At 41.3% G+C, this 21,998-nt stretch overlaps 1 protein-coding gene across 38 annotated transcripts in view; it reads right to left on the reverse strand.

The window, feature by feature from the left end:
• Window positions 1-21,998, reverse strand: part of NRXN3 (neurexin 3) — a 1,699,208-nt gene that overhangs the window by 1,560,869 nt on the left and 116,341 nt on the right. For 26 of the 38 annotated variants that reach the window (XM_032287196.1, XM_032287185.1, XM_032287182.1 and 23 more), the window contains 2 exons: window positions 12,112-12,141; window positions 9,274-9,285 (listed from right to left, as the gene is read on the reverse strand). The exons of 6 other annotated variants lie outside the window; for them this stretch is intronic. In XM_032287196.1, coding sequence (XP_032143087.1) covers window positions 9,274-9,285; window positions 12,112-12,141 — 42 coding nt within the window. The remainder of the gene's footprint in view (window positions 1-9,273; window positions 9,286-12,111; window positions 12,142-21,998) is intronic. 6 more of the 38 variants (XM_032287219.1, XM_032287187.1, XM_032287198.1 and 3 more) reach the window with 1 other exon arrangement.

Below are 21,998 nucleotides of genomic sequence, written 5' to 3' on the forward strand. Positions count from 1 at the left end.
AACCTGCTTAATCTAGTTTAAAACTAGGTTTTCAGAACTTACTTTACCAAGTAGTTGTTTTGTTTTTTTTTTTTTTCTTGAAACATCATTAGCATTTCTAAACGTCGAGTACACACGGACACCAAGAAGGGAACAAGACACCAGGGACCCGTTGAGAGTGGAAGGTGGAGGATGGAGGAAGAGGATGGAAAAACTACCTGTTGGGTGCAATGCCTATTACCTGGGTGACAAAATAATCTATATACCAAACGCCTATGGCACACAATCTACCTATGTAACAAATCTGCACATATACCCCAAACCTAAAGAAAAAATTTTTAAAATTAACATTAGCATTTCTCAAAATTGTTTAGAAGGTGACAAACTGGCTAAAAGTGCTACATAATACCAGGTTCTACGAGATGACAAAACTGCTTCAAATTCACCCAGATGTCTATTTTTCCTTGGGTCTATTTTGAAACCAGATAATGCACTATTTTTAAAGAAACAGACCATTTAAAACTTCTCCAGTTAATATGCAAATAGTTAAGTTTAATAAGTCTAGGTTTAATAAGGAAGAGGCCAATATTTGATTGAGTTCCACAGTGCTTTCATCAACTGCATTGCACACAAACCATCATAGGTAAAATACTGGACCACAAAATTCACATTATCAAGTTCAGGTTCAGAGATATCCCTAATAACAGAAGAGTGTGTTGATCAATGCATATTTGCCATTTAGCGATTCTTACCAGCAGCAAGGAACAACTGATTACAGTAACAAGTTTACTTCAAATATTTCAGGAAAATGGGTTGAGAGACTTTTCTTTATTTCTTTATTGTTTGAAAGACTTTTTTTATTTGAAGAGAAGTATAATTCACTCACACACACACACCACACACAGTATTTGGGGTTTGAGATTTATTTTTGTATAGTATCAAGCCAACGTACTAACTCTCATTTCAATAATAGATCTGCAGGCATTTGCAAGGCATAGTCATTAGCTTATCTTTAAGTAAATATTTTGATTGTCAGACAGCTCGTTGCAAACAAGGTTCTTTCCCAAACTCACTCCTGATGCATCCAAGCCCATTTGCACATCATTCCTTTAATAATCTGTGTCTGTGCTAAAATACAAAATCATCCTGAGGAAGTACAGAGAAAAGCAGGCTTTCCAGGCGTTTCACTTAAAAGGGCTCCAGAGCATGTGGGACCCAGCTCTCTTTCAGTTCTGTGGTCTTTACTATGCTACATTACCATAAAGCTTAGGAAATGAGCTATTACACACCATCATCCCTCCTAACCGCTATCACAGAAAATCACACACTCACAGAACAGCATTAATTATCAGAATTAGCAACCATTTAAAAGGCAGCTGTTCTTTCACTCTTAAATAGGCTCCAAATTTCAGATCTTCTCCCTGCATTGGCCGCTCCATCTATTGCTCTTACACATGCACACACAAACACACACATGCACACAATGGCTCTTTAGTCAAACACATTTTTTAAACTTCTCTATATTCATAAAAAAAAAACAAGAAAATATTGTTAAGTAACATTTTTCATCCCAATACTTGCCATCATTGTTACAACCGGCTGGAAAGCTTCCATGCAGGAAGCACTTTTCAAAGCTCCAGGTGGAAGGTCTCTGTTTTGTGTGGGTTGGAAGAAAAAAAGAGCAGTATCTCTTTAAGAGTCAACAGTAAATTAACTTGCCCAAAAGAGTGAAATAATTAGCAGTTAGTAGCTTATTAAAAGGATGGCAAAGGCCAAGCTGCCATCTGGGATCTCCAGTTTCTTGTGATTGTTATTATGTCAAGATGTGCAAGTTGCATTAGGTTTCATGTCACCATGCCTGCCCTTGCTTTACATGTAAATTTTAATGAAAGATGCGGCGCTTTTACAATCAGACGTCCATCAGAAAGTGTTATTAGTCTGGCTTTTTACAAAGCATATGGTCTTTTCCACCTCTGCTATTCTGCTTACCACTAAATGCCTTAGGAAAAAAGAGAAAAACTCAATACTATCAATTAGATATTCTCTTTGTATAGAGGGCAACCTGAGCTTCATCAAAAACAGGGCAAAGCTACCTCACAAGAGGACAATATTTTTGCTTCTATTTACACACAGTGAAAAACCACACTCCCTTGATCTCTCACAAGGTTAATCCTTCTTAATGAAAGTTAAGCAATCTAGAGCCTGCCTACTGATTATTACATGGATAAACACAATTTTGGAATGCATGGGGAAAATACATGTATTTATTAAAAATAAATGGCAATTAAAAAAAATCAACCAATTAAAAAAAAAAGAATTAATGGCAGAAAGGGTCACAACAGAACCTTATAGGGATGGACACATTATATTTCTTGATTTGGATGGTATTTACATGGGTATATACAGGTTTAAAAAAAACAAAAACATTTAAGCTGTATGCTTAAGAGCATGCATTTTATACACTTTACACTGTGTATGCCACCTCCAGTAAACAAATAAATAACAAGCAAATAAAAAATTCCCTATGTGTTCACAAAGCACACTCTCTTTTTTGATTCTAATAGTGTAAAGCGTGGGTGGGCTGACTAAATGATTACCTAACAATTTCCCTTTAAAATAAAAAAAAATAATTTAAAAACTGCATATATAAAAATACATCAAAAACAAAGCATTTAAGACTTTTTACTTGAGGAGGGGTAGATGTTACATCTGAAAGCTATTTTCAAACTCCCATGGACTGTGAGCAAGGTGTCAGAGGGGTGGGTCCATGTTTGCTCAGTTTCTGTGTACTTAGTACCTAGCATATCATTGGCTCTCCACCAATATTTGTCGAATGCCAAATAAGCATTGCTTTTCTAACACTGAAGCAGAGGAGCAGAGGATGTGCTAAATTTTGATAGATGTCACCCTGGAATCTATATTTTCAGTACATCTACAAATGGAAACTACATATAAAAACACTATATACCAGTATATACCTATTAATATGTATTTGTGCAAATTCTACCTATACTCGGATATACACTGCCCTACACACCTAAGAAAGAGACCATGGCATGTACAAAGCACATGGAGAAATGCACTTTGCTTGTTCTCTCATTAAATATCTTTCCATCAGGCTACTCGTTCAAATTCTTTACAAATGAGATGTATCTTAAAGACAACACAATTCAAAACATTCTTTGCCTGTAGGTGCTACCAAAGTCAAGTTTATGTGTGTATACATATTGATCTACAGTTGAAAATTATATATCTTCTAAGACTAACCAACTCGACTGGATAAGCAAAGGTCTATACAAACAGAGAAATCATTATTCCTACCTTAGAGGAGAAAGTGTTTTATGACATATATACATAGACATAAAATCTATAAGTAATCAATATATCCAAATTGATCATGGAGGAGGAAGAAACAGACATGTTGCTTCGAAATCTGAGAAATAATCTCTTTTATGTGTTGTCAATTGGAATTTAATTAAAACATTCCACTGATACATCGTCCATTTTATTAATACATCTACAGTTCATATTTACACATTTTTAATGCTCAAAAAAATCCATGCAAAAAATGTCTTTGGTGTCCAGTGAAAATTTCTAAACAAGAAAAAAACACACTTTTCCTATTTTTCAAGCATCATCTCAAAGACATCACTGCCAAAAACACAGAACTGCTAAAATCAAGCAATTTACTTTTTATGTTTAAAATAAACCTATTTTCCCCCACAGACTTTCAAAACATTAGAAGAAAAAATACATGGAAAACAGGCTTCTTCAAAAAACAAAGCGATTTTTATATTCATTGTCAAGAGGACAAATCAGTGGTGGATGAGAAACAGATGAGACAAGAGATGGAAATGTAATATTGCCCCTACTTTATTATAATTAGATATTTATAGAGCACAGATGAGTTTATTTTCATAATTAGTGGCTGGCATTAGTAAACGAATTTGCATACACAGTTGGCTATCACGGCAGTAACTTATTTTCAGGGCTCTCGAGTCCTAGCAGGGACAAGAGGGGCTCAACTCCTCAAATCAGCTTTCTTAATGTTATTACCAGCAAAATGCAATCTACATGAAATCATGTTCAAATTCATGTAGCTTGATTGTCTCTTTCCAGTTTGGCCAGTGTTGATTAGCTCAGCATTAGAAGGCCAGTGATCAAATCTACGTGGGAAAAATACACATAAACAAATCAAAAGGGCCGTCTAAACTCTAACGGACTAGAATAGATCTTAGGGTCAACACTAACTAATCCAGTGAATACAAAGCTCTGTAGAGCAAAAGAAAAAAGAAATGAAGACCACCCGCAAACCCAGCTGTGCTAAAGGTTTAAAAATCAGTTCTTGGCCATTACTGAAGATGTCAGATACCACTCTCCCAAGTCATTCTCTGCGTTCTCCATACCCTTCTCACACTTTCCCACACCACTCTACCAAATCAGCTGTAACAAACACATAGACCATCCTCTCCTATGGCATGCCAAGGGTAGGAAGGATTCCTGGTACCCTGATCACAGCCACGGACAAAGAAAATTAATCAAACTACCTCCCATTGTTGACATCCAGTAAGAAATCTCAACGGAATCTTTTTCACCTCCCTTCTTCTCAAGCCAAAGGTCAAAAACTTATGGCTCATGCACCAAATCATCTGGCACGCAGGTGCACACCTGTGTGTGTGTTCATATGTACATACAGAGGAGAAGATACCTTTAGATGACACTTTTATCATGTCCACTTCTGGCTTTTCTTGAGCATCTGGTGACTGTGCCTGGATCCTTGTGTGGCAGCGATCAGCTGGAGCAGAGTGGATGCTGCTGTCTTTGACAGATCTTGTGCTCTCCAGTTTGCCATGATCCCCACCACGACCTATTGCTTCTCTTACACCAGGGCACTACTTATCCCTAGGTCTACTTCATAAGACTAGTCAGGCTTTTGAGTCTGTGACCCCTGCCCTGAGTTCAGTTTTAAGGGAAGATATTTGGTAACCTCTCCAGAACAAGCAACCCCCAAATGGACTAGAAGAAGGGGTAGGAGGCCAAAATACACTCTCAACACATAAACAGTAGCTGTCAAAACAGCTGATCAAGGCTGGTGGCTGAAGTCCTCTGGGTGAACCTCTTCCAGGTAAGTTCAAGCCTGTTTTTGGCCATGTCCTGCCAACGGCTTCCTGAACAGAGTGGGTTTTGTTATAGCCTACCCACCCTGCTTGGTTTTGTAGATTTAACTTCACAACTCTCTTCATTATGGGTTTACTACTTCATCGCTCAGCTTTAAAAGAATGACAGCAACTGAGGCATATTCCTTCTTTTCTCTGACCAACATCTAAGAATAAATTCAAGACCTTCTCCACATTTATTCTGGTGTGATCTATAACATTTTCCCTCTGACACTTGCACACACAGGGCCAAGAAAAGGCCGTAGGGAGGAGGAAACTGGAGCCAGAACATGTGGTCTCACTTCATGGCCTATTGGGGCTCCTTTGCTCATTGCTTTGGGGTCATGAGGGTTGTGATAAGGGGCATACGTTCGTAAGTGGAGTGGTTCCATTAATAACACCAGTGTTGACAATCTAATCCTGTCCATCTCCCCTCCTCCCATATCTAAAATCAATTGTTTAATTCAGTTAAGCCATTACTTAATTTTGTAAGAATTCATCAAGTACAACTCTGACCATAGTACGGAGCTGGTGTAGAACGAGTGACAGAGAGGGCAAAGACACAGCCTTGGTCTTTTGTGGGACAGGTTGCAGGGAGTGGATTGAAACACATGAGTAAATATGACTCAAGGCAGTTTGGCATAGGTACCTTATAACACAGCACAAAGTCTGGCAGACCTAGGAGCCCTGGATCTTGAAGGATACAAGGGAGAAGCATGTTCAAGGACATTCAAGAAAGAGAGTGGAGCTTGAGCGGAAGTCTGAAGGCAGGAGAACACAGTGAGGATGCAAGCAGAGTGACTTGGGGACTTTTGAAGATGGGAGAGCTGGCAGGGGTGATGGTGGGCAGGGGGTTATGCCCACTGAACATAAAGCAGGGACGGCACCTTGACAATTATACAACAAGAATCTACCCAAAGCTTTTAAACAGATGAGCTACATGACCCTATTTAATTTTAATTTTGGTTTCTTTTCACTTTTAGGATGATAAACGACAGCAGGATAAGAAGGATTAGAGATTTTGAGTCCTTTCTGCATGGAACACACTATGCTAGACACATCTGGATGTTAACAAACAAATACATTTGTCTTCAACTCATGTGCAGTCTAGTAGAGGGAGTGGTCCAGCTCCCAAATAATTTTCATATAAATTGTTAGGGCAGTCCGTGGAGGAAGAGCCCAACTCTGAATGGAGGAGTCAAGGAAAATATCACATAAGAAATGAAATATATGTATTTTCCAATGGGCAGAAAAAAGGGGATGTGGGACTGTGAAAACGTAGAAAAACAGAATAAGCAAAGGTAAGAGATGAAGAAATTCTAGTGAAGTTATTTGGTATTCCACTTGGCTGGAGCAGCAATTTTGTAGCTAGGCTTAACAGGGGAGTAGGATAAAGGTAAGCAGGACCATATGGGGGAAGGCTTTGAAAGTGAGATCGCTAATCCTGCATTCCATTTGGTGGGCAGCAGAGTGTAAGCAATTCTCAACCACTGGACAGACTAGAAGAGAATAGAGGCAGAAAGACGAGTTAGGAGAGGGCAATAACTGAATAAATGCTAACTGGAAACTGATTCAGGGAGCTGACAGAGATGCAAGAGACATTTGAAGGAAAGTCTCAACAAGCTCTGTCTCTACCAAATGCCTGGGAGTAGGAAGGTTCGGGAAGGAGAATGGTAGAAAGTAATTCCTGGGTTTCATACCTGGTGATAAGGGTGTTGGGAACTGCATCGACTCCATTAAGGGAGACATCATAAAGGGAAGCTGGTTTGTGGGCAGATGATTTGAAGGTTGACTTTGAGCCTACGGAAGTGCCTCCCTCACTGGGGCATTCACATAGACGTGTGTTACAGAGAATGCAAAGCGGTAGGCTGGAACTTACGACAGGTCAGTGCAGACTATAGCTAGAAGGCTTAAACATGGAGGTCACCGTTGCATCTGAGAGAGGCAGTATAGAGTGGGGGTTAGGGGCACAGGTTCTGGGTTTGATTCTCATTTAGTAGTCATCGACTTACATGATCGACTCTGAGTCTTATCATTCTTATTCATAAAACAAGAATAATGCCACCACCTACCTCACAGATGCGTTGTGGCGTTAAGTATGGCAAGCCCATCAAGCATATAGTACAATGGCTGGTGCGTGAGGAGCACTCCACAAGTTTTTTTTTTTTTTTGAGACAGAGTTTCGCTCTTGTTACCCAGGCTGGAGTGCAATGGGGTGATCTCGGCTCACCACAACTTCCGCCTCCTGGGTTCAAGCAATTCTCCTGCCTCAGCTTCCCAAGTAGCTGGGACTACAGGTGCAGGCCACCATGCCCAGCTAATTTGTGTACGTTTAGTAGAGACGGGGTTTCACCATGTTGAGCAGGATGGTCTCGATCTCTTGACCTTGTGATCCACCCGCTTCGGCCTCCCAAAGTGCTGGGATTACAGGCGTGAGCCACCGCGCCTGGCCTCCGCAAGTTTTAGCAGCTGCTAGTAGTGGTGGTAGCAGTGACTCAGAGCAAGAAAATAAAATACGTGCAAAATCTAAAAAACACTCAAAACACCTATGTTATAGGATGCTGTAGGGAAATAAGGAAAAGACGAGGAGAAAGACGGAGACTGACTCTAATCTGTTGTCATAGGAGCCAGTGAGAGAAGGAAGAGGCAACAGTGCCACATGCATCAGAAAAGTTGAGTCCTCAGCAGACTGGTGGCTTTGCCTATCATGAGGTCACTGGCAGCCTTCCACTGGGCAGAATCAGCGGAAAGGTGACCATACAGCCAGATGTAGCCCTTTAATCATTTATTCCTCTTCCTCTCCCCACTTTCCTGCCCACCTCCTTTCAAAAGATACCAACTTAGCAATGGGGTAAGGGTTCCCCATGACAGATTTCTGAGAATAAAGCCACCTGGGATTAGCATAAAAGGAACAGACAATCAACCAATCCCACAGTGGAAAGGACTGAACTGCCTCCACGGCAACCACACATAACTTTTCAAAGACCCAGAAAAGCATAAAACTCAATAAGAGATAGCCAGTTCACAGACGCGTCACTGAATCCACGTTTTCAATAACTTGTCAGCCCCTTTTTTTCTTCAACATCCTCATGGCAGAAAACACATTTCCTACTTTGGTTACTTGCCAGTCCTTGAAGGAAGAGACAGTACACAGATCCACTGAGATAGGGGCTGGAGAGTTACCAGGGAAGACTAGATGCAGATACATATTTATAATTTATCAATTAACCTCTCCCTTCACTCCGAAACAACTAATCCAATTTGAGCTGGTTCTCTAGGCTTGGGTGTCTGACAGCTTTGATAAGAAATGGATGAGTTACCCAAAGGTGTGACATGATGAAAGGCATGCCAGAGTGTTGGCGGCGCAAGCTCACTCGCTCAGCCCCTGTCCTTTTCTCTGCCCACCTGGCAAAAGGCTGGCTTTGTTAAGTTAAAATCCTACGTTATCTCTTTCTCCTCTTCCTCCTGACTCTGTAACACATTTTCATTCCTGTATTCTTTCACACCCTCCCATTCCCACCCTTCTGAGACCATCACCCCATCAGAAAATTCTGAATCCCACATATACAGGAAATACAACACAGGAAAAAAAGAAATAAATACATATCCCCCCAATTCCACATTAAATAAAATTTCAGGCAATTCACCAGTCCTCTCCCTTTCTCGTCTATCATCCTTCCCCCACCGATGTTATCCCCAAATTCAGTTATTCCAAGTAATAGCAACAATGATACATAATTTCATACTTCCCCTGTTCCCTCAATACATTTACTGGGAGGGGATCTTAGAACACCCTGCATGGAAGTAACCTGTATCTTCCCCACACTGCGTAACCACTTTCAGAGTCCCCTGTTCCTGCTAGAAAGAGTACGAGATCATGCAGAAGGCCCACCCTCAGTTTAGAGGGAGGCAGGCCAGCACAGAATCATCCCCAAACACTGAACATGAAGTGCACTGAAGGGAGATGATAGCATTGGCTTTTGATTTTTATTCTTATTTTTCAATCATTGTTAAAAGCATTAATTTATAATCTGGACTGTATTCAGAATCAACAATCCTCTTGGATGCATGAATATTTCAAAAGGCAGATTGACAGTTACAATGATAAAAATAAATAAATAAATAAAGTGAGCTCTACCTTTACTTCTACCTACAGAAATGAAGGTCCAATTAAGTAGAGGAAGCATGGTGTCCACCATGGAGGCGGCGAGAGAGGGAGAAAGACAAAGAGAGAGAGAGCAAGGAGAGTCAAACATCAGCACATTGCAGACACACCAAGAGACGGAAAACACACAAAACGGAAACTCACAACAGTAAAGGCAGCAGCATCGCAACATCCTGAGGAGGCAGCACAAAACAAACATACAATGTGGAAGCTTAAACAAGCAGTAACACTGTAACCAGCAAGGCTGCTCCATCAGCTTCATGTTCAAGTTGTGTCCCATTCATTTATTTTCAGGCTCATCCTCAGAAACATGACAAAGTCGGCATGCAAAAGCACTGGACAGCCACATGTATGCGAAATTGCATGCACTTAATTAATCTAGCAATGGTTAGGGAACATCTCGGAGAAGCTAGGTTCTCCTGTATTTTCCCAACATTAATATGAGTTATGAGGACCAAGAGGATAACATATGTGTATAGGTGGTGTACACACAACATACATAAATATTTCCACACCTATTTATGGGCATCAAAAACAAATTATCAAGATTCAGTGGAAACCAGACAGAAGCCTCCTTTATGTTGAAGGAATAAGGAAAAGGAAGAGAGTACACTGGTGAGAAGAAGAGCATCGGTTTTTTTGGGTAATCATCAGACGGGTGAGAACAGACAACGGGGTAGAAAATGGAAAAGAATGAAAGGAAGAGGAATGCAGTCAAAGAACCATCTTAAAAACAGATTAAACTTCAAGTGGCAACTTAAAATATTAGTAGCACTGGTCACCCAGAAGAATTCTGCATCCTTTCCTGAAAACCTCTCGAAAGAGGAATTCACAACATCCACATCTATAATTATTTCTTTCTCTCTTTCTAGAAGGTACCAGACTTATTCACCCGGAGCATGGCTGTATCTGAAGCTCTGTGTACACACATAAGGAATATAATAGAGGTTCTCCAAATGCTTTTCGTACCAGTGTTGGGATTTAGTCTTCCAAGATATCCATGCTGCATCAGTGTGTCTGCAATAAGCTACATCAAGACCAAGGAAGTCCCCATCAGCCAATCCCATCTGCCACATTCTGCCCTATGATGCACTTAGTTCTCCAAGCCACAATAAAAGCTCGGAGGACTCCCAAGGGGCAGCTAGGAGCATAAAGCTAAAGAAGGTAAGAGGGAAAAAAAGAATGGCGGAGGAGGTTACTGGGACCCTAAGAGCCTGCTTTTGCTGGTATAACTTGTCACCAAAGTTGAGCCACTGAATTCCAGCAATTCATAGAGCTCAGTTCCTCCCACTTCACAGAGATGTGCTTAAGTCTTTCGAGCTCCCTGGACACTGGTCAACATCAGACACATCTCCAACTCATGTCCAACTCACAGTCACTTGCTGTTGGCACTTCCTTCCCTCACTAAACTGCAAGAACAGAGATTTCATCTCAGCCTCTTCTGGAGCCCCTTCTAATACTATCGAACTCACCCTATCTCCTCTCCCAGTTCTATTTTCTGACATATGTTCTCTACCAAACCATCTCTTCACTAAAATTTCCGGAGTCCACACCACTGATCTTGGCTTAGGTCTGGGGGATACATTTACATTGGAAAAGTAGGCTTCCTCCTTACCCTGCTTTGTCAGTTCAGGATGCCCTGGACTGCCCACTTCCACAGACTGGAGGCCATAAACAAACTTCTTTCAGCCTTGGGTGGTTCCTTGATCTGATCATACTGCCCTTTATGGCAAAAATGTCTGATGGGCTCAATGTTAGGGAGCAGGGGAGGGGAGGTCCCACCCTCCTCAAAAGATCAAGAAAAACAGGAATATATGGAATGATCCCTCTTTCCCCTTTTCTTTGGTCCCCCAAAAGAGGGGCTGAGTCCCATGTACATTTCAACAAGGCATAGTCAAGAAAAATTATAGTTTTTCTGGTTACAGGGCAAGGTAGGTAGACCAATCTTGCAATCATCCCGAGGCTCAGAAGAAACACAATAGCAGCAATTGAACTGTGAAGGAAAAGACAATTTTAAGTAGGCTCAGCTCTCAAATTCTGATTTAGGCTGATAATGTGGAAAATTTTTATTTAGGAGAAAAAGGCTTCATTCACAGCCCACCCTGTGCTTAGCTGTGCTGAATTTCCTGCCCAGTTCATTCCTTGCATATTTGAATATTTTAGGTTGCAGATGCTGAATTTACAGATCTTTATATGCAGTTTTCTTCAGGGTGTATAATGAGTTAGAATTCTGCCATGAGGACATTAGCATGTTCTTTAGGTGCTTTTTGCTTTTATATAAAACTGAAAACAGTCAAACCCCCAAGGGTTTCCTTTGACCATGGAGGGCAGATCATTATGGGCAGTGGAATGGAGGGGAAGACAAAAAGAAAATCGTTCCTCAGAGGGAACTCAGGGAGGAGCCCAGCTCCTCTCCCCAAACCTGGAGCCCAGGCAAGGGGCCTAGGGAGGAGCAGGAGGAAGTTAACCGCTTGGTTGCTCTGAAATTAGCTTCATTCACCCCCATTATCGACACCGTCATGCCTGGTTTCATGCTTCCCTCTCGGATGCAGCCCAGCAGGGCCAGCGCCCAGGATGACAAATGGCGGTGGAGAATGGAGAAGCCAAGGGGACAATGGGGGTGGGAAACCACGATGCATCAGGGAAGGTGCCCCCACCCCCACTGCAGGGTGGCCCTGCAGCCAGCCTGGCCCAATGCAGGAAGGACAGGCAGCAAATGGCCTGCCAGTGACGATGAGGCTCTGTGACCAGCCAGAGACACGGAGGCAAGCAATTCGGGCAGCTGCAGAACCACAAGCACAAAGCACCTACCTTGTTCACTCATCATGAGGTGGGAGAGGCCTTGAGGCAGGGAAAGAGGGAGAAAGGGAAGAGGAGCAGGGAAGGGGAAGGAAAAAAAGAAAGAAGACAAAGTTAAAATCCCAAATGCAATACAATCTTCTCTTAATTCTCGAGTGGGAAAAGGAGTGTCAGGGGCCACATATTTGCTCACGTCACGGACTCCACACACACATACTCTGGGGCATGCAACAAACACGGACACCCCAGCCTTCCTGCTGCTCAGCAGAAGGCCTGGCTTTCTGGTTTACCGTCTTGTGTTTGCGGAACTGCTCTGGGCCTAATCACGAGAACTTTCCTTTTACTGTTGTTCTATGCCATAGATAGGATTTGTGATAGATCTGTTAAAGATTAAGCCCCTTGGGAAGCAGACTTAAGATGCCAGTAAAGCAGGTTTCTTTCTTTTAAATAGCTTGTCATAGTAATACATGGTCACTGTAGAAACTTGGGAACAGTCGTCAGAACAAAAAGAAAAATATCAGTGGCAATCCCACCTTCCAGAGATTACCATCCAACTTTTTTTCTCTAGATAAGTCTTTTCTACAAAAATTGAATCATATGGAATATACCAAATACGTTCCTGCTTGCGATCGTTGCTCAGACAACCTGGAACTGTTTCTATCACTGTCATCTTAGCCCAGGGACAATATCACTTCTTCCACCTCTCCTCCACCATCTTTCCCAGAAAGTCCTCCACTTGATCAGGGAGGTCTAGCCTAGCACTGAATGGGTTATCAAAGGTATGCAAAGTCCCAGCAAACAGATAAGAGAGCCTCTGGATATACGGTTATGGAAGTCAAACAGGGAAATTAAGAGCTCCTTGGCTCAGGAGAGCACCAGCCTTGATAAATCTATTAAAAAAAAGAAAAGATTTTCAACCAGGAACCAATTACACCAGTTATTTGCTCTTGTATTGGTTCTGTTATTACTGGAGATATTTGACAATATCCAAATAGCTCCAGAGAACCTTTACTCTGAGCAAAATTTAGGGATATTGGGGATTAATAAAGGAAAAGAACCCTCTAAAGTATGGAAACCTCTAAATGTTTTTGGAGATTACTGGAGATTTAGAAAAGTCATCAGAGGCAAAATATAGGTCAAGTGACTGACTTTTAAAAGATCAATGATATATTAAATACACAGATACATATGCCATAAATGTCATGGGGTCTATTTTCTTTTTTTTTTTTTTTTTTTTTCCGGAGAGGGAGTTTCACTCATGTTACCCAGGCTGGAGGGCAATGGCGCGATCTCGGCTCACCGCAACCTCCGCCTCCTGGGTTCAGGCAATTCTCCTGCCTCAGCCTCCTGAGTAGCTGGGATTACAGGCACGCACCACCATGCCCAGCTAATGTTTTTGTATTTTTAGTAGAGACGGGGTTTCACCGTGTTGACCAGGATGGTCTCGATCTCTTGACCTCGTGATCCACCCGCCTCGGCCTCCCAAAGTGCTGGGATTACAGGCTTGAGCCACCGCGCCCGGCCCCATGGGGTCTATTTTTTAAGCAAATTTCATTAAACTAGAATAATATTTTAAATAGTTACAGTGTCTGTTGCTCTAGGACCAGGATAAACATGCACGGAAGAATGAGATCATGACAAAACAAGTCATTCTTGTGATCTGTTTTGTTCAAAAAATTTATTTTGGGTCTTTAGTGGGGGAAGGGGATAGTAAGAACAGAAGATAAAAGGCCCTAGACTTGGTTAAGAGAAACTTCCACAGAAATAACTGTTCTTAAAATGCCTGGTGGAGTATGTGGAAAGGGGAACAGGAACAGAATAGATGTATGAATTCAGTAGGTGACCCTCACAAGAGTGGCATACACCTGTAATCCCAGCACTTTGGGACACCAAGGCAGGAGAATAGCTTGAGTCCAGGAGTTCAAAATCACCCGGGGCAACATAGCGAAGCACTGTCTCTACAAAATAAAAAGTTAAAAATTCACTGGGGGTGGTGTTACATGCCTGTAGTTTGAGCTACTTGGGTGGGCATTGAGGTGGGAGGATTGCTTGAGCCAAGAAGTTTGAGGCTACAGTGAGCTATGATCACACCACCTCACTCCAGGCTGAAGGACAAAGGAAGACGTGTCTCAAAAAAAAAAAAAAAAAAAAAAAAAAAAGACAGAAAAGAGACAGAGGAAAACAAAAATAAGAATGATCCAAAGAGCTACCTAAGCGTCAAATAGGGAGTGAAAAAAGGCAAACATTTTACTCCTGAGATTAAAGATGTTTGGCAGCTGCAGGAAGAAGTGAGTAGGAAGGAGATGAAGAGTCATTTGATCCACATAAATATTTTTTCAATTTACCAGATAAAGAGTGAACAGGACATCTGGTAGTAAGAGGGGATTCAAACCTCATAAAAACCCCTACAGTTGTGCCTTATCTTATGTGCTTCCCAAAGTGTATTTCACTGAGGATCTACATCAGCCACCTTAAGTGCTCGTTAAAAATGAAAATCTTGGGTTTCACCCAAGACCTAATGATTCAGAATTTTTGGGAGGAGTCGGGGGCCAGATCTGAATTTTAAACGAGTTGCCCAAGTGATTCCTATGCTTACCAGAACTTGAGAGCTACCCCTTTGGAGTTGCATATAAATCAAATTTTGGTAAATTAAATCGTATAGTAAATGCACTAAGGGGAATTGGATATTTAATAGAACCCTGCAGTGGATCCTTTTGTAAAGGGAAGAATCCTTTTAAAATGCAAATAACTCACCACCTGTGTTTTTAAAACTCAGATATGTACTTATCAGGTTTTATTAAACTACATATATAGTTGCAGTATTGCCACTCAAATAAAATGTTGATATTCTTCAACTTATAAAAACCCTAGATAGAAATACTAGGCCAGAAAAGGAGATATGTCATCCTGATGTCAAAACTTTGGTTTTATAGGCAATAAAGCAAAATGTATATGAATCAGTGTGACAGGAAACAGGACTGGGGGGAGAAACTATGGAACCATAATATGGTTTGTTTTATTTTTCTTTTTGAGAAAAGAATATTCTTCCACTTTCAAGGGCTTTTACATCAGTATATTTTCTTGCACAAACCTGTCCTCAGAGCTTGCAGAGCTAAAAACTGGAAACCAAGAATTTCATCATGCCCAGGTCTATTTTGAAATTCTCCTTCTCCGCCTTCTACCTCAAAACACTCCTACTTGCTGCTAAAAATCTCAAGCCCCTCAAGAGTGAATGGAAGCACTAATAACCAATCAGCCAAACAATTCGTGTATCTACCACATGCATAGACTGAATGAGGTAGTGGGGCTACAGGGAAGTGTGGGACATGACTCCTGACCTCTAGAGTTCAGTGTAGCTGAGAAGGTGTGCATGTGCTTATATTTATACACACACACATACACATGTTTGACATATATACTGGTACCTGACAGTGATGCATAGGGGTTAAGATCAAGAACCTCAGAGCAAGAATTGATTTCCAACTCTGCAACTTTCTAACTTGTGACCCTAGGAAAGTTGTTAAATATCTCTTTGCCTTGATTTTCCTATCATAAAATTTGAATAATGCTTACCTCAAAGGTTATTTTGAGGATTAATTAATGTATATAAATTTGTGCCTACACATAAGAGCTTTTTTTTTTCTTTGAGACGGAGTTTCCCTCTGCCACCCAGGCTGGAGTACAATGGGGTGATCTCAGCTTATTGCAACGTCTGCCTCCCGGATTCAAGTGATTCTCCTGCCTCAGCCTTCTGAGTAGCTAGGATTACAGGTGTGTGCCACCATGCCTGGCTACATTTTGAATTTTTAGTAGAGATGGGGTTTTGCCATGTTGACTAGGCTGGTCTCAAACTCCTAACCACAGGTGATCCGCCCACCTTGGCCTCCCAAAGTGCTGGGATTACAGGTGTGAGCCACGGCCCCTGGCCTGACAAGAGCTTTATAAGTGTTGTTGTTGATGTCATTTTTATTATGCTATGAAAATATAATGACATATAAGACAACACCTATTATAATACCTGACAGACAATAGGTGTTCAGTGTGTGTTTGATGATTGAATGAAAACTGAATGGATAATTGCTAAGTTTCAAATGATTAATTCAGACAATAAGATCTGTAGGGACTAGAAAGAGGGTCCCAGGTGCTTAGAAAAGGTTTCTGGAGGACAGAGGAATTTTAAACAGGTCCTGGAAAATAATTTAGGGTTTAGATGGAGGACTTTCCAGGTAGCAGCATGATCTCCCAGGATCATAAAGTGCATTGGTAAGGACTTTTCTGCTCAGCTTTTCAGAAACAACCAGAACACTGCCGGACACCCAGTTGGGATGTAATAGCATGCCATACAAACAAAGGAATGAACACATATGCATAGTTCACATAAGGAAAAAGTGAAAGATGATCCTAAGAATCAGAGTTTGGAGGTCTTGCGTTTCAAGGCTAAGCAAAGTGGACTTGATCTTATTGCTGATGGGAGACATCAAGGGTTCATGGGCAAAACGAAAAACCCAAGGAAGATAATATTGAAGATTATTTTTGCAATACTGTGGAGAAGATGGATTAGAGGAAAAGAGACAGCGGCAGAGAGATCAGTTACAGGGGAAGGGCTGATATTAGTATCATGGCAGCAAGAAAGAAAAGGAAAAAGAGTATTGAATAGGCTTTGGTGATGGATGAGATGCTTAGGAGAGGGGTGGATGGGAGACTGGGGGAAACAGTAACACAAATAGGAAGGTGGGATGGGGTAGGGAGACGGATTCAAGGTGGTGGGGATGAGTTCTGTTTGATGTATAAAGAACTGAAAGGAAGAATCAGTCAAGCCAAAGATCCAATACGCCTTTAACAATGCAGGACTACAGTCTGAGAGAGAGTCAGGACAAGTATTAATGTAAGGGCTTCTCACAGCCCCTTCATGGACAAGAGGGTCAGCCCCTGTGTAAGTGAATGACACCTCAAAAGAAAAGGGGATGGAGCCTTTAGTCTTAACCTGGGAGAAGTTGGGAAATATTAAGATATTCTGGAGACTCTTTTTTTTTCTGAGCATATTCAACATTAAGATATAAACATTGAAATAATTTTATATTCAAAAAAAAGAAAAAGGAACTATATGGCTTTCCAACATAAATTATAGAAAATAATGCTCAAAAAATCTTAACTGAGGAGGATATAATTAGCAAGAAAGGAAACAGAATCTATACTAGGTATGCGTTCTGGGTGTTGTTAATGAGGAAGGTGTAAATGAAGATGGGTCTTCTAGTCGACCTCAGAAACAGTGGATCAAATGGCATGCCCATCAGCAGCACTCTCCCAGGCCACACTGGGACCAGCAGCTGGCTGAGTTTGGAGTTTGGCATTTATTCTGGGCTTGATATTCCAGGGCTGCCAAAAGAAAAGTCACAGGCTAAAACAGGGGTTCACAGAAACATAGGGGACCATGCCTTTCCAAAACAGACTCACCATAGGCTTTGAGCAGATCTTCAACTATGACTCAAAATCCAGCACCATTAAAGTTCACCTAAGGATGAACAGGAGATGGGCTGGGATGACCTTTTGATAGGCAGGAAATTAAGAATTGCCAATGTAGAATTCTTGTAGAACTACAGTTCCTTTTTTTAAAAAATGTTTACAAAAACACAAAAAAAGCAACGGAAGTGTCTCCTGTTTGATGTCACACCCTGAAACAGTGCTACTCCAGCTGGATACCAACAATGTGTCTGATACTTTTGACCCTTCCGCCTCCCTCTTTCTAGTCCTATTAATATATTCCATCCTTCTTGTGCCTGCCTATCTGTGGGGCACAGGTTCTCAGGGTACAGAGAGGAATAAGAAGAGAAAAAGATCACCAGGAGGTAAGACATACAAAGTTGAAATTGCCTTAGAATAGACTGCAAATCATATGTAAATTATATGCAAAGTACACGTAAGGCCCTCTAAACGATGTTACACCCTTTGGGAAAATCCCCATGGTGATAGCTATGGCTGCTTTTGCAGCTCAGGAAAATGGAAATGGCTATGAATGCAAAGTCATTTGTAAGCGGCTGTGGCCATCATGAAGCCTGTCATGAGAATGACTAATACAGAGAATAGAAACCATTTACTGAAACAGGCTAGAGGAAGATGTCATGTTCAGGAACCAGGCCAGAAGTTGAAGGTCTCCAACATTTAAGCTAATACTGACTCCCTCAAACCTATAATAACCCACCCACCTCAGATGGTTTTCAAATCCATCCTTCTTTCCTTCACCATGGCTGGGTAATTGGCGAAAGTATTTCAGGGGAAGGATGGAAGTCACTCACGGGGGGAGAAAAAAAGAAAAGGATTCAGGGAAAAAAAAAAAAAAAACAAGTTATCTCTGCCAAGACTTTTATTTCACTTGCTTTCAGAGTAACTTTTATCCCAGTGAAAAATCCACATATATCATCTCTTTTTTTTTCATAGTGAAGTAGAGAAATTAAATGTCACTAATTGCTGCCAGTGCCAAGTGCCAACGATGAATTCTTATGAAGCCACAAGGACTTTTTAAAAGAGTAATTACATAAAATCAGAAGGTCATGGAAACATTCACCCGATGTTTCTGGAAGAACTAGGGAGATACTGAAGGGGAAAGAGGGTGGCCTCCACCCAAAATACAGAAGCCAAAAGTGTCTGTAGGGTGACCAAGAATTTGGAAAGGAGAGAAGGGGAAAAACACCTCGTGTTGTTCAGATTTACATTTTAAAGAGGAAAGGGGCTTAATAACCCCCCAAAATGACCTGGGAAAGGAAGAATTTCATCTTCCAGTTGAAAAACACATCTTGACATTTTAAGCACTAAAGAGAAGAAATTCCGTTAACTTAGTAAAGAGAATTACAATAACAGCTAATATTTGTTGGTTATTTATCACAGACAAGGCATGGCTATGTGTTATCTCATTAAATACAACTCTATGGGAAAGACATTGCTATCCCATCAATTTTACACGTGAGAAAACCAAGGCTGAGAGCTAAAGTCACACTACCTTAGTGAGGGGTGAAGTGAGGACTTGGCACCAGCAGATGGACCTTCCAGCCTGTGATGGCAACCATGACACCAGCTACCCTCACTAATTCAGCGCTAATGGAGAGGAGAGGAGGCATATCTCAGAGAATCAAGAAGCAAAAAATAGTGACTAGACATCAACTTCATTTATGACCCTGGCCCAGCGTAGTTTAAAAGAGCCCTGGGAAGCCCTTTTAAATGGCTGTCTTCTGCCTCTCCTCAATCTTCCTCTGCAGAATCACCTAAAACATGAAATTCTTCCTTCCCCAAGTTATCCAGTGGCATAAAGCCACTTCTCTCTTTAAAATGCAAATTTCAACATGAGACACACTCAGACTCCTCAGTCATGGATACTGTCATGTGTGAGATCATCAGGGCAGCCAGGCTAAAGGTTTCCAAGACAGGGGCATGTACAGGAGCTTTTGAATAGAGAAAGACAGAGACATGCAGGCTGAAGAAGTCTGCCACTGTGGGTGGGAGAGAGGGCACAGGGGACAGGGTGGAGCTGAGAATAAGAATGCTTACAGGAAAGGGGAAGGGTCTGAAGAAACCTTCTGCCTAAGTCCTTCTTTTTTTTTTTTTTTTTTTTTTGAGACAAGGTCCACTCTGTTGCCCAGGCTGGAGTGCAGGCTGGAGTGCAGAGGCGCAATCGTGGCTCACTGCACCCTCAAACTCCTGGGCTCAAGCGATCCTCCCACCTCAGCCTCGTGAGTAGCTGAGATTACAGGCAAAATCCATAATTTTGTCTTAGACCAGCCCTTCCCTGAGTAATTCCATGACCTTCATTGTAAACCTAAATATCCTTTTTCTGCCCAGACTTCACTAGTTCCTTACAGCAGAGCCTAGGCCTGCTCCACATCTGGATCAATGACATGTCTGAAGTCATTCATGGCATGCTATCTGGATGTTGCAATGACCTAAACCTAAAAATAATTTGTTAGATATAAGAATTAGGGTCCAAATGGATAAGAACAGGCAAAAGTGAAATTTAATTTTAAAGCCTAAATGTAAATGCTGGCACTTAAATGCAATCCTCTGCAAAATAAAATAAAATAAATAAATAAAATAAAAGTGTTCAACGGTCTCCCTTTTTCTCAGCATTGTCTGTACCAGATGTAGGGTTTTGGTTCAGTGTCTGTTGCCATACATTAGGAGAGGCATTAGTCAAGTGGGGTATTCATTCCAAAGGAGAATACCTAGGATCATAAGGGACCCAAAACACGTCAACATGAAGAACAGCTCAAGGAATGTGCAGCCCAAACAAGAGAGAGCTAGGTAAGAACATGAGAGCTACCATCAAGCGTTTTTAAAGTAGTACATGCATGATGAAAAAAAAAAGCAAGCACATTTGGCAAGAACAGGGAGTAAAATAATAAAGAAAAAATTTCATTTGCCAGAAATGCCACAGAAAAGAGTCAGAATGAGGCTGTAAGAGATAACTACCAAAAAGTCCTCCCAACTCTAAGGTTCTTTGCCTCTATGAATTCAGAGGATCTCTAAAGAGACCAAGAAACATATTGAGCTGAACTGTATGAAACTGCTGATGAGTGACTGGTTTTGACCCACAAAAATGGTGGTTTCAAATGGTTGAAATCCCCAGAGAACACTGCCCATAATCAGAATGGTAGGCTTCAGCGATAGCCTGCCACCACTACAGTCACGCTATACAAAGCTTCAAATAATCACCTAACAGCAATTATGAGCTAACACGCAGGATAATCAACTGTTTACATATGGGGTTTTGGCTCTTCTACCAGCTTTACACAGTACTGAGAATGGATCAAACAGTTGGACTGATGATGATTTTCAGAGACACAGAAGAGAGAGATCCTGCTACTAATTCTTCAAGATAGGGTTGTCCAGATTCCAGCCTCTGGGTTTGGCCCTTCCATGATAGTACCATGTTCATCCTCACCACCTGGTCCTGTGTAGTATGTAATCAGACAAGCCCACTCGCTGTTTGCCACTAGACCAATATTGTTCTTATGGCATGGTGGCTGGACTGAACAGAACGGGTTTCTTCCTATCACGCCCATGAGTAACCAACAGCTTCTGTATGGCCTAACTACAGGGCAGGGGGAAAGAATGTCTGCAGCATATTTCCAAGCTATTCCATCTCTTAATGGGGAAGAAGTGGTGAGGTTTCCTCATGCATTAATGCCATGGAAGACAGAGACAAACGTAGTTATACCCAACACTCTAGGTTCTAAAGGATCAGCAGTGATGGCTTAGAAAAGAATCATTCTAAAGGAAAGAAAGTCTTTGCTCTCCAGCTGTCAGGAACTTTCCTAAAATCATTCATGAATGACATGAAGCTAGAAGGGACAGCTGATGCACTAGATAAAAGCACTGCACCCAAACAGACCATAGTGTGCTAGATTTTTAAAATCCAAGCTGGATTTAACAAAGTCAAAGAATGATCCCAAGCTTTAGTCAAATAAATCAATTGCACAAGTCCACAAGGGGGAGAGAAATGGCTTAGCAGCAGGACACACAAAAATAGTAAAGGCTTTCATTGACGTTAAGTTCAATTAATACTATAATCTTTTTTATTAAGGCTAAGATATTTGGTGCTGTCATTAATAGATGTCTAGTCTAGAAAAAGGGTATCCTGGGACCACTCTATAATGAACTGATCCCAATCATGTTCATAATACTTTATGTGGTATGGGCATCCTTCTTTGGAAAGGACACAGAAAATAAAATATGTCATTTTTCAGAGAACAGTGACCTGGAAGAAAGAATTTAAACCCCTCATTTAGGAGGATGTCTAAAAAAACTGGAGATGTTTTAGCTTTTAGAAAAGAAGATCCTTAAAGACAAAAGCCCCGTCTTCAAACACTGGGAGTGTAATTAGAGTATTCTGTGTGTCTCCAAGGGCTGGA

This window comes from Sapajus apella, unplaced genomic scaffold (assembly GCF_009761245.1).
Source record: "Sapajus apella isolate SASKATOON/1434 unplaced genomic scaffold, GSC_monkey_1.0 scaffold20, whole genome shotgun sequence".
Taxonomy (NCBI): Eukaryota; Metazoa; Chordata; class Mammalia; order Primates; family Cebidae; genus Sapajus; species Sapajus apella.